We start from the raw sequence: 12745 nt of genomic DNA, 5'->3' as shown, positions 1-12745 counted from the left end.
ATCCCGCCGGATGAATCACAGCTGAAGAGGCTAGAACTTATAAGTCCGAGCTGAAAATGTTGTTATGAATTTTTTTTTATCTCAATAAACAATAACTCCCAGCGCGAAGCACGAGCTGTATTTTTTCGATTTAGACCTAAAGGGACGTTTTTGCCAGTAGTATCCTTTGCAGTAATTTTAATCATGCATACGATGAGTATCATACCTAAAAAATTATGCTCGGGGCATGAATTGCAAGCTGAAAATTTCAAGCTGTGGTAATTATTCCGATCTGAAAACCAGTTTAGCACTTTTTTATTAAAAAAAAACAGTGTTTCTTGATTAACAATATAGCGCGATGTGTGAGCTGAAATTTTGGATATACTGACCCCGACAGTGAATAATGCAAAGCATGCATGAGCTGAAAATATGACCGTAAAGGGGCTTTTCAAGAACTGCTTGTAGAAATAGAAATTCATGAAGAGGATATACGTATCTCCCTGATGCAAGCACGTACAGCTGAATTTTGTTGATAATTATTTTTAGCACTTTATTAAAATCATGGACATGATCAGGGGCAGATCTAGCTTTTTCCAAGGTGGGGGTTTGACCAAGAAATTTGACAAGCAAAAAAAAGGGGGTTCAAACGAAAGTCAGTTTGGTATACCGAGAAATTCTGACAAGCAAAAAAAGTTCATTATAAACTAAAGGTAATTTTGATCTCGAAAAAAAAACACATGAAGGAGTTGGCTCCAAAATGTAGGTCATTATATTGTACTTTGCAGTCCAAGGAGAGGGAGAACCCCCTACCCCCCCCCCCCCCCGTAGATCCATCACTGATGATGCGTATCTCGCAATAAAACAAACATGGAAAAATAGTATAAAACACATGCATTCAAAAGAGAGAATCGATGATGTCCCTCACTCACTGTTTCTTCTGTTTTTTTTATTGTTTGAATAGTATTTACAGATTTGAGATTTGAGAGTATAAGGAGTAACTTGACTAACCCACATGTTAAACAATGGTAATTCCACGTGTTCAGTGAGAAATACAACTTTGTTTCACAGGACAATGAGGAGAAAATTAGAATGTTTCATACAAAAGAAATAGTGAGTGAGTGATGTGATCAGTTCCTTCATTTGCATCCCAGATTTGCATACCGACAGCCAGGGATGTGCAAATATAACTATTTTGTGAAATTAAGCGAAATCTAAAAATGTCACAACTTTCTTATTTTTACATCCGATTTTGATGAAATTTTCAGTGTTATGCTTGTGGGATTTTTTCTTTTTCTCATGGGGGGGGGGTGGAAATGTCGTTTCATATTATCGTCACTTTATTTTTCAACAAGCAATGCATGTTGAAGCGCTAGTGAAATCTGTTTTCTTTTAAATTATTTATGTCTTCCTCCTCCTACCCTTCTTCTCCCTTTCTCCCTCCTCTTCTTTCTTCTTTTTCTTGCGCCGCCATGCATTAGGGGGAGGGGGCGGACGACCAATTCGGCCCTCAACATGTTGTTTACAGAATATGACCCCTAAACAATTTCGACAAATTTCACGACCGTCATTTCTCGTTTCACAGGCCCGTTCCCATGCAGGATCATTGCTTACTATGGGGAAGAACCAGAGCACTTTTCATAAATGAAGAGGAAAAACCCCGGGGAATTAGCTTGGGGAAAAACATACCCTAAACTCTTTTGGCTAGTCTTAAAAAAAAGCTTATTTTTTGGGGAAAAAAGTACCCTAAATACTTTTGACCCCGCGATAGACCATTGACCACTCTTTCATATCACCCTTTAAAAAAACACACTCACACAAAACGGTGCTTTTGATACCCTTAACGAGTGCACGCGCGGCCCCTGTACAAAACTGAAAAATACCCATTTAAACGCTTTTTTTTGGGGGGGGGGTCACCGGAATATATTATATTTTAAGTGCTTTTTGAAACTGGATCCGCCTCTGTAATAAATCCCTTATAATGGGTAACTTTTTAGCCCAAATGACCCGTAAATATGGGTGTGGGTTTTGAACAAAGACCTTCAGCCGCACACCCCCGTCCAAATGAAATCTAAGTACCCCTCACCCTCCGGGGATCTGTCAGGTACGCCATGGCCACTTTTACCAACCTCCATTATCGGCGCCGAGCCACAGCCGAGACAACGGCCAGTTTTAGGGAATTTCCCTATTTTAGCCTTATCCTGCTTCTAGGTCTATAGTAATTTTCATTATTTTTCAGCATATCTCATAATAAATCCCATAATGATTTTAATCATATATTTTATTGATGTTTGCTAAAGATACAGAATGAAATACAATGAATCAATAATTTGTTTTTAGACTTAAATATATGTGAAATGACAAATAAGTTTTACTAAAAGCTTTGAAATAGACTATCTACAGCGCTGCTGCATGCTGAGCGCGAGCTGCGGAAAATACAAGTCGCATTAAATTTCACTGCAAGGAGACAATCCTTGATTCTTGCAACATCAGTTGTCCTACGGAGCTGAACGACCTATCGGCTTCACTCGTCTCTGATTGGAATGGAAGTAAAATATCTGAATTATCCTGTCTATGCTGTATGCATATGCCACTCGACTCTATAGTCAAATAAAGACTTTTTTACACAAGTCAAGATGAGACATGATGCTATTGAGAACACCGTAATGCTGTCCGGAACTTTACGGCAGCTGAAGTGAACCGTTGATGTGGTGGTACACGACGGTGGGTCGCTGTGCTCATCAAGGCATCTATGATCTAGCCTGGTCAGTCTTGATCTACTGTTCAGGAGAAAAGTACGTATAAAGTCAATTTGTTTAAAACTTGAAAGTGAAATTTAACTTCGACATAGGTGGGGCTACAAATCAGGTACCGTACTTATGAATTAATTGATATTTGTCGGTGATGACTTTCATTGTTGGATTACCATGGGTCACTCATTCAATGAAAAAGGTTATGATATAACCATAGAGCTATATGATATAACCTTGTTCTCAGCACTTGTTCACTGCTACCACCCTGCCTGTGGGGAATGTACAGGTAGGACTATGGTATGCCAATGTTGTACAGAGCACACACTTTAAAAAATCATTAAAATATCACTTTTGTGACCAAAATTACTAATTTCCATACAGTTGCAATTTACTTTTGATTAGTAACTTGGGAATCATTTTTGTATTCACCAGAGCGCTGAAAAACTTGAATTTTAGGGCATATTTTTTGTACGCCCTCTATTGGTGGAAAGTAATATGGCAAGAAAATTTTCATTTTTTGATCTCTATTTTTAATTAAGAAAAAAATAATTTAAAGAATCAAATTTATATAAGAGTAAAGTTGTATGAATAATAGGTGTAATGGAAACTGTCAGTGTAAAAAAAAATCAAGCATTTGCCCCAAAGAAAAGGAGAAAATATTAAAAAAGCCAAACATTGCCACCCTTATTTTGCCACACATGGAGAGATAAGTGAGAACAAGGTTATATCATAACCTTGTTCATTGAATGAGTGGTTCTCAGTTATATCTCCATGTGTGGCAAAATAAGGGTGGCAATGTTTGGCTTATTTCCTCTTTTTGTTTGGGGCAAATGCTTGATTTTTTTACACTGACAGTTTCCATTACACCTATTATTTATACAACTTGGCTCTTATTTAAATTTGATACTTTAAATCATTTTATTCTTAATTAAAAATAGAGATAAAAAATGAAAATTTTCTTGCCATATTACTTTCCACCAATAGAGGGCGTACACAAAAATATGCCCCAAATTTAAGTTTTTGAGCGCTCTGCTGAATACACACAATATTGCCAAGTTACTAATGAAAAACAAATTGCAACTGTATGGAAATGAGTAATTTTGGTCACAAAAGTGATATTTTAATGATTTTTTTTAAGCTTGTGCTCTGTACAACATTGGCATACCATAGTCCTACCTGTAGATTCCCCACAGGCAGGGTGGTAGCAGTGAACAAGTGCCATGGGTATGAGTATGAAAATGATCTTGACTCCCTTTTTGGCATGCCGCATGCCTTTTTGGGGCAAAGTGGATTGGACTTTACACTTCGCCATTCTTTATTCTTTTCTTATTTTTGTTTTGCTTGAAATCAGGAAAATTATTGACCAAGGGCAAGGCAGGTTTGCTTCTAGATGCTGATGGAACATGGATTTAAAGGAAGAGGAGGGTGATTCTACGTGGGAGTTTTATTCCCAGCATGTGCTGACCACAATAGCAGGACTTGTGATGCTTTTATACATCCTCATCAAAGGAAGGAAAGCAGAGACATCAGAACAGGATGCAAAGAAAGTAAGCAATAATAGCTTTAATGGGCGGTATTCTGAAGTAGGGTTGCTCTATAAGCCAGTGTAAGCAGTATTGTCTTTGTTTTTCCATGGTTTCTAGCATACATGTACACACTTCTGTCAATCCTTTCTCGTGTTAAGTACTGGTATATATATTTTGTTTTAATACCATGGATACTGTACTACCACCAGAGGAGATACTACGATCGATGAACAGGCACTCAACTCAAGCCTACAGCATCGAGGACTTAATGTGTGTTAATGTGTTAACTTAAACTCACGTTTAAAGTTGTAATTTAACTTAAGTATGGACAGCCAATTGTTACACAAATCACTAACAGTAGAGATATCATAATTCAGCTCAATTGGCTCTCAAATCATTCATAACTGAATTGGAAGTATTAAAAGAGTGATTGTCTTCACCGTGGATGAATCAAGAAAGAGCACAGTAAACATATGAAACTTACAACTTAATAAATATTTTGAGACTTTTGGCTTCCTATAATTTTAGCACAGAGTTAGACCATGGTCTAAGTTAAACCTGACTTCAGAATACAGTCTAATAAGTTCTGCAATTGATTTACCAGTGACTAATTTTCACCAGGTTCCCAGGTTATGCTTGTAGGCAGTGGCGGACCATGACCCGGAGGAGACAATGATTGGAGGGGCACTGTATTGTTTGTGAACAATGATGTGCCCCTCCAATGCTTTGTCTCCTCCGGGTCACGGTCCGCCACTGCTTGTAGGGGTCTCATATACTTTTCTGACGCGTAGTCTACTCCAGTTTGTGCTCTTACAAGTGTTAAGTAGGCCACTTATTCATGCCCATTAAACACTTTGCAAGGCAGGGGCAGATCCAAGATTTCCCAAAAGGGGAGGCACATTTTCCCGAGGAAAATTTGACAAGCAAAAAAAAAACCAAAATTTTTTTTAAACCAAAAGTTAATGGGCAATTCCACAGGTTGGTGGACATCAGCTTAAAAATTCACATTCAATATTTTCTTGAATTTCTTAATACTTTAAGTCCTTCATACATGATAGTTTCAGGAACAAGAAATAAAAAGTTTATTTTCATATGTATACTTTGGAAAAAAATGGCCAAAAGTTGTGTCTTCTATTTTGAACCAAAATACAATAAAAATAGTGAAAACTGAAATATGTCTTATTACCATTTTGTTATTGCAACAACATACCACTTTATATATTTCTGAAGTTTAGAAGAGTCAAATTACTTAAAATACACAACAGCTTTTCAAGTAAATTTGTAGCACTCATTCAAAACTGAATATTGCAACCTGCTCAGGTGATGTAACGTGAGTAACCGAAAAAAATGACTTTGTTTTCTGAGAGAAAATTCTTCACAGTTAATTGGTGGGATTTGAAATTCTCTTCCTTCAAACAATCTTTGACACAGTGATGACTATCAAAATCATTATAAAGTACAATTTTTTTATAAAAATGATGAAGAAAAACTGTAACGTGAGTAACTTTGTAACGTGAGTAACCATCATGTAATGTGAGTAACCAGTAAAAATTATTCAGTTTGTTAACATTTTCTGTGGAATTTCAAGTTTTAAGCCTCATGGTGAGTTGTGAAGTTATTTTTAATTAAAAGCAAAATGATGGGTACACCTCTTTGCTGTGACTCTTTGTTCATCAAAATATCAGTGGTCATACAATCACACAAAAAAATTGAATATTAGTAGAAGTATTCACAATGCGAGAGTGCATTAGTAAGACTTGGTGTTGATTTAAACCAAACTTTAAAGAGTGTTCGAACAACACATTGAATGCCCTTTATACCTGTAACCCTATCTAGACCGGGGTATTTTAGGAGTTGATATGGCCCGGGGGGGGGGGGGGGTGGGGTCCTAACAGGCCCCCCTTGAGATCTCGGCCATTGGCTGCACGATCACGCCAAAAATTTACGTGCAGGTTGTTTTGGACATAATCTACAATTCTATACAGTAATTTATTTCATGCAAATTGGTATTAAGTGATTATGCTAATTTATGCATAATTAGTAAGCAAAATCATACTTTTCCCTCCTACTCCCTAATAAAGCTCCAATTGTTCCAACTTTTGGTATAAAATCTCTTTATGATGTTCCTAGCAATGAATTTTACACACATTATTGAATTTTTAATGACATGTGTGTTGTTAACCATACATGGACAAAATGTAACGTGAGTAACCGTAACGTGAGTAACCACATTATCTGCACCCCAAATAAAAACCATGTGTTCTTTATTTTTTTAATTATATACAAAGTTTGTCTCCCTAATATACTTCTTTGAAATGGATATAATCAACTTTCATAAAAGCCTTGTATGAGGAGACTTTTCACTAATGTTGACTTTTCATTTTATGCATGTCCAAATCATGTAACGTGAGTAACCGACACATTCCAAAGATTTGCCAGGAGCATAATAAAATTTCCCAAGTTTTGTTTTTATACAAAGGATAGTCAGACTGTGTACTTAGTTGTGATAAGGAGATGTTTAGTTCCTATCAATAATAATGGAGTTACAGCTCCAAGTATGAGTCAAGGTGTCTCCAAATGTAACGTGAGTAACCGTGGAATAGCCCTAAAGCATATTGCGTACTCGAAAACATTTGACAAGCAAAAAAATAAGGTCTTCACTTTCAAAAGAGGGAGGGGGGAGCACATTTCTGTTTTAATGGCATTTTTACATTACAAATTTTGATTGTGCCTCTCAAGAGAGGGTCACGGCTGGCTGTGCCCTACCCCCCCCTCCCCTCGCCTGGATCTGCCAGTGTTGCAAGGTGTTTTTTTTTAGCAAGGTCTGATATATCTCTCACTCAAAATTAATTAGTCACTGATATGGTTTCAGTAGCAGGTAGTGATGTTATGTAGATTGTATGACCCCAGTGTCATATTTCATACCCTTGTGTGTATCGAGAGGAGAGTGAAATGAGAACAATCTTTCCTGATATAAATGAAATTGATGTTTTTTTATCTAAATTTTATTAATACTAGTAGGCCTATGTTTTTTTATTAAAAAGACTGCAAATTACAAATGATTATGCATGCAGTAAAATGAATGATTTCATAGAATAGAACTAACTTTGATACAAAATTTGCAAAATGCGTTAGCACACTTGCTCAAATAGCATAGGCCTACTCTTCATGTGTCGTTTTCTATTTGACAACTAAATAATATTATGTTTATGTTAGTTATTATTTTATTTCTATATTGATGTTTATCTAGGCAGATGAAGTATCAAAGCCGGATGTACTGGGAGACTATGCTCAATGTCACCAACCAGACTGTATCAGATGTAAACCAAGGAAAGACAATCACCTGCTGTGGAACGAAAGACTTGGAAAGTTTTTGGAGAAGCAATGCCCGGAGAACCAACTCTTCCTTAAAGATCTGTGGGAAAGCTTTCAACAAGACGCGCAAGGAGGATGTATTGATGGTATATCTGACAAAGCCGACATTGAGGAGAAAACGATAAAGCTTCAAAATCCAGTGGTTTACTCGTATCCTGCACTTCAAAGTTGTCCATGGTATGACATTGAGGCTGTATCTAGCAAAGGGCATAGGAGTGACATTCAGATATTGAAAGACAAGTTTGGAGTCATCAAACAGGAGTTTGAAAGCGTCTACGCAAGATATTTGGAAGGTGACTGTAGCGGATGGTCTGAGAATAATGTACCCTCTGGGTCGTGGAATGTCTTCCATCTGTATAACCAAGGCAGAAGGATAGAGGATAACTGCTTGAAATGTGCAAGGACTGTGGAAGTATTAGAGGGGCTGGAGACCTTCATGTGGGGAGTGTCATTTGGATACGCCTGCTTCTCTGTTCTACAGCCAGGTTCCCACATATCCCCTCACTTTGGACCATGTAATATCCGCCTAAGGTGTCATTTAGGTACTATTACACCTTAAAATCTTATTTTAATTTTTTTAAAGGGTTTTAGGGTTTTGGAAGTGCAATCCTATTGTTTTAAGACAGGAAAAATATGGGATATCTCCTCATTCTCCTGTAGCACAAGAAATGGTCACCAGTCATACTTAGCATTGTGCACAACTCGGGGGGGGGGGGGGGGGGGGCACTTCCATTCACGAGTGGATATCATGCGCGACCATGAGATCTCAAAAAGCACCCTCAACACGTATTTTCCATATTCTGAATGCACCCCTTAACAAGTATTGGCGTGTGAAACCCTACCCTTAACAAGTATTGGAAACAAAACGATACTCTTGGCAAATATTCCCTGAAATGAACCCCTAAACAAGTACAGGAATGTTTTATTGTTACGGGTCCTTCGGTCGTCGGCTTTACCTTATTTGGTTAAGTACGACCCCACCTTCTACACTTCATGCAAAATCGGACTCTAAACACGAAGTGTTTGGGCAAAAAGGACATCCTTTATAAAACAATTTAATTTTGTTTTATCATCCCCGCAAATTCGACCCTAAACACGTAATTTTCCTAGTGAAATAGATACTCTTTTTTCATTATTTTTGTGTTTTTGACACCCTTATCACGTTACGTACGTAACGTGCCCTATCGTGAAAAAGACATCCTTTTTACATGTTATTTGGGTCGCGCATGGTATCCACTCATCAATGTAAGTGGCCCCCCTGGGAGCACAAGTAAAGGTCACCAGTCATACTTAGCATTGTGCACAACTCACCTGCATGAAATGCCCCTGGTTATTCTGTCGAGTGCTTTGATTATAATAAGGTTTTATTATTTTGAGGCTCAACAGGAAAGGAACATCTTCTTGCCCTTTGTCGACCAGCCTAGAAATTAACTGTAACAAAGTTGGAGGAATAGGAATGTAGGCAAAGTCTCTTGTCATTTTAAAAAATATAATCATGTGATTCAACTTGGATTACATATTAATTATCATCATATATTTGTATTGAAATTGTAGGATTGTAGCCAAAACAACATCTTTTGAACATGTTTTGTTTTTCCCATTTGTACAGGCATTCAGATCCCAGTTAATTGCTCATTGACGGTGGCTGGTGAATGCAAGCAATGGAAAGAGGAGGATTGTCTTTTGTTTGATGACTCCTATTTACATGAAGCAGTCAATGCAAACGAAGGATCAGTGAACAGTATAGATGGGTCAAGGGTCATTCTAATGGTTGACCTTTGGCACCCTGACCTTAGTGATTTAGAAAAGGAGGCTTTCAGAGAGGTATTCTGCTGAACTTTGTTGATGCCAAAGAGGAATGAAATAACACAAATAATGACAAACATCCTGGCCAAGGATCGACCTGGAAGCTGTTCCAGAAAGATGAACGTTTTCAAATTTTGCTTCAATAATTATATTGATGTTTTATCAATTTATTCCTGGTTATATATCTTTTATACCTCAAATACAATGAGATACTAACAAATAAGAGCTATAGATACCATAGGTTCTCCTTGTAAGTTATCAGTTTTGGCATGAAAAGTTTGACTAAAAATAAAAGAAAATCTTTCTTAATTATATTTTGTCAGTTTTTCACCAAAAATTCACTTCGATGCTTATCTGTATGTTTGCTAGTGTTGAAAGCAAATTTGTGGTGTACAGGCCAATTGATACTTCACAAAATGAAATAAAAACAGGCGCAAGTCGTCTTCGGGGACCTCTAGGTAGTAAGAATTGTTCCCCACAAGTTACACACAAGGCTTGCCCTGGCTGACACTTTCATACATTACATATTCCGAATTATACAATGACATGCCATATACTACTTAAGGATCTTCCATTAAAAAAATGAAACCAAGACTTATTGATGATTTATCATAACTTAATTGTAAACACTTATGATTGACAAAAGACATTTTACTGTCCCTCGTTTCTTAGAAATGCCTAATACTATTTAGTCTCTATGCATGTGGAAAGGTGGACTTTTAATTGAAAGCTAACACATGTTCTTCTAAAATGGACCAAAAACATTTATACCATAATCATTATTCAGGGTATTCTCAGGTTTACAATTCAGGTATATTTTCCAAAGGAATTACCTTCCCCCTCATTTTATATAAATTTAAATTCCCTCTCCCCTTCCTCATACCCCAGTATAAAAATCATGGGGAATTTCATGGTGATATACTAGGTTAATAGATATCTGATAAATCTTTTAATACTACAAAGGGAAATTACAAAAGTAAAAATTGTGAAAAGATAAACAAAACAGGTCTATGGTAATATGCTAAAGAAAAATCTGAAAATTGTTTCATTCAAGTGTCCCATTACATTGTAAAGCCTATTAGAAGTACTAAGGCTCTGGAAAACTGATATTGTTTATGAACACTAAATAGATTAATTTAGCATATTATTGTAGGGGTTTTCAAATATGGCCCTTCTTAAGCTCATTTAGGGGTGTGGGATTACCTACCCCCACTTGAGATTATCTCATGGGTTATGAATTATGTGCATTGTTCAGAATTTATGACCAAGCTCAGCATTTTCAGTTATCACACAACTATCAAAGGGCATTCTTGCCTGAAATTGGACAAACTACTTGTGACATATTTTGTGCTAACTCTTTTTTAAAATAAGAATTTAAATGTTCCCAAACTTTTTTTGTAGCAAGGCAAGTACCCTGGTACCTTTTATTTAAATGGTGGTTATCTTGGTTGCTAGATTTGCCTGAACTATATCTGAACAAGCTTTAGGAAAGTGAGACCCATTAAAAAAAAGTGAGGGGGTATGATTAAACTGAGACTTCTACAAAGTAAACAGTAATTGCACAAAAATGATAAGTAGATCTCATTCTGAAGAGTTGCAATAAAGTCGGATTTATTTCACATCAAAATCAGAAAATATGGTATAAAATTTGCAACTGTTATGTAAAATCATCGGAATCCTTATATAAAAGATAACAGTATAATGAATAACTGATAGTACATTATGAAATGTTAACACTTTAACTTCCATTTCTATTTTGTGTTTACAGTATGTCACAGAATAAAAACCAAAACTGAGAATTATCAATATTTCATGAAATTTAATTAATTACATATCGTTGTAAACCTTATGTAGATTCCTTTCTTTCATCTGGTGCAACTCATATGATGCATTCTTCTCATGAATGAGTAAAATTCTTTTAAGAAAGAATAGCAAAAATAACAAAAAACTATTTTCTTGAAATGTCTATTTTTTTTATTTTTTACAATGAAGATGCTTTCACAAGCTGACCTTTGGACTAACTCACCACCCCTTTTTGTTGTCAATCAACCTTACATACATTCCATCGGTAACCGTGATATTGCTATGTTAGGCAATCAGAGAAAAAATGTGTTTAATGAAATTAAACAAATGCTAGTATTTGGAGAAAAAAGTAAAACTTTGTTATCCTTGTTTATTACTGCTAAGATGTGATTTTTTTTTAAATTTAGATACCATCCACCAAATGACTATGGTATCCTCTCTTCAACTCACTGATGTGTTTGAAGCATCATATGAGTTGCAACAAATTTTAAAAAAAGAGACACTATGCTTTACAGTCATATCATCTATTCATTACATCTGTGATTACTATTGTTATATTAAACACAATTCTCTGTTTACTTTTCACTGGGACACAATGTACATTATATACTTCTTAACTTTTTAAATCATACAATATTTTTCAACTGACAAGAAAAATAAAATGTATACATGTATTGATTTCGCTTAAGTTGTTAATAAATCATGGGTATATATCTTGCTTGCACAATGAACCACGATCTAATGCAATATACCTAGAATTCTATTTCTCAATATTTTCTTAATTTAACTTCCTTTTCATGTGAGCCATAATTCATATTAATGGAGACTTACTATATATCATTTGAATAACCAAAGTATTTTGATGTATTTTTTTCATCATGAAAACAAAAAGTAAACAAAAGAAATATACAACACAAACAGAATTTTTTAATTTTTGGTTCCCCATAATTTTAACACAGAGTTAGACCGTGGTCTCAGTTACACCCAACTTCAGACTACGGGCCATAAAGTTCAGAGATAAAGAAGGGCATTCTAAAGTGTGCGTTTCATATCAATACCAGCACCAAGAATAAAATTGAAATCATATACTAGTAATTTACAAATGTGAAGAAACCCCAAACCAATGCCCTTTGATAGTCTTAAATAGTCATTGTATAAAAGTTAAGCTTACAAAAACAGGTCGACCCCAAAACAGGAATCGCACTACCAAAGTCTGCATTGGTACAAGTGTAAATGAATGTTTGATAATTTTTTAATTCTACATTCCCAAGAATTTTAAATTTCACTATTTCATAAATATAAGCTGAAAAAATGATTTTAATGAAAGGGTTCAGGTAATCTGTGTCAGGAATTTATTTTGTAGTCATCTGTCAAATATGAACTGATAAAACAATGTTTCTGTTAACCACCTGCAGTTGGCGGATGTGTTGTTACGCAGGGACATCATCAGCAGAATATCATTATTGAATTATAGTACAGTAGTACTTAATAAATAGTTCTGTGAGA

At 35.8% G+C, this 12745-nt stretch overlaps 1 protein-coding gene across 1 annotated transcript; it reads left to right on the top strand.

Moving 5' to 3' along the window:
- The first annotated feature begins 2413 nt into the window (after positions 1–2413).
- On the top strand, positions 2414–9560 carry LOC121409516 (aspartate beta-hydroxylase domain-containing protein 2-like). The gene is made up of 4 exons (XM_041601436.1): positions 2414–2771; positions 4081–4276; positions 7506–8172; positions 9240–9560. The coding sequence occupies exons 2-4, from the start codon at positions 4133–4135 to the stop codon at positions 9464–9466; spliced, it is 1038 nt and encodes a 345-aa protein (XP_041457370.1). The 5' UTR covers positions 2414–2771; positions 4081–4132; the 3' UTR covers positions 9467–9560.
- The last annotated feature ends 3185 nt before the right edge of the window (positions 9561–12745 follow it).

Source organism: Lytechinus variegatus, chromosome 2, assembly GCF_018143015.1.
Source record: "Lytechinus variegatus isolate NC3 chromosome 2, Lvar_3.0, whole genome shotgun sequence".
NCBI lineage: Eukaryota > Metazoa > Echinodermata > Echinoidea > Temnopleuroida > Toxopneustidae > Lytechinus > Lytechinus variegatus.
Note: the sequence above shows the minus strand (reverse complement) of the source record. Positions and strands in the feature narration are given on the sequence as shown.

Bases quoted from the DNA above. Each gene is read 5' to 3' on its own strand.
- LOC121409516 (XM_041601436.1), top strand. From the start codon at position 4,133: ATGGATTTAAAGGAAGAGGAGGGTGATTCTACGTGGGAGTTTTATTCC. The intron at 4,277-7,505 runs GTAAGCAATAAT...ATGTTTATCTAG, and splicing joins CAGAACAGGATGCAAAGAAA to GCAGATGAAGTATCAAAGCC. The intron at 8,173-9,239 runs GTACTATTACAC...CCATTTGTACAG, and splicing joins CCGCCTAAGGTGTCATTTAG to GCATTCAGATCCCAGTTAAT.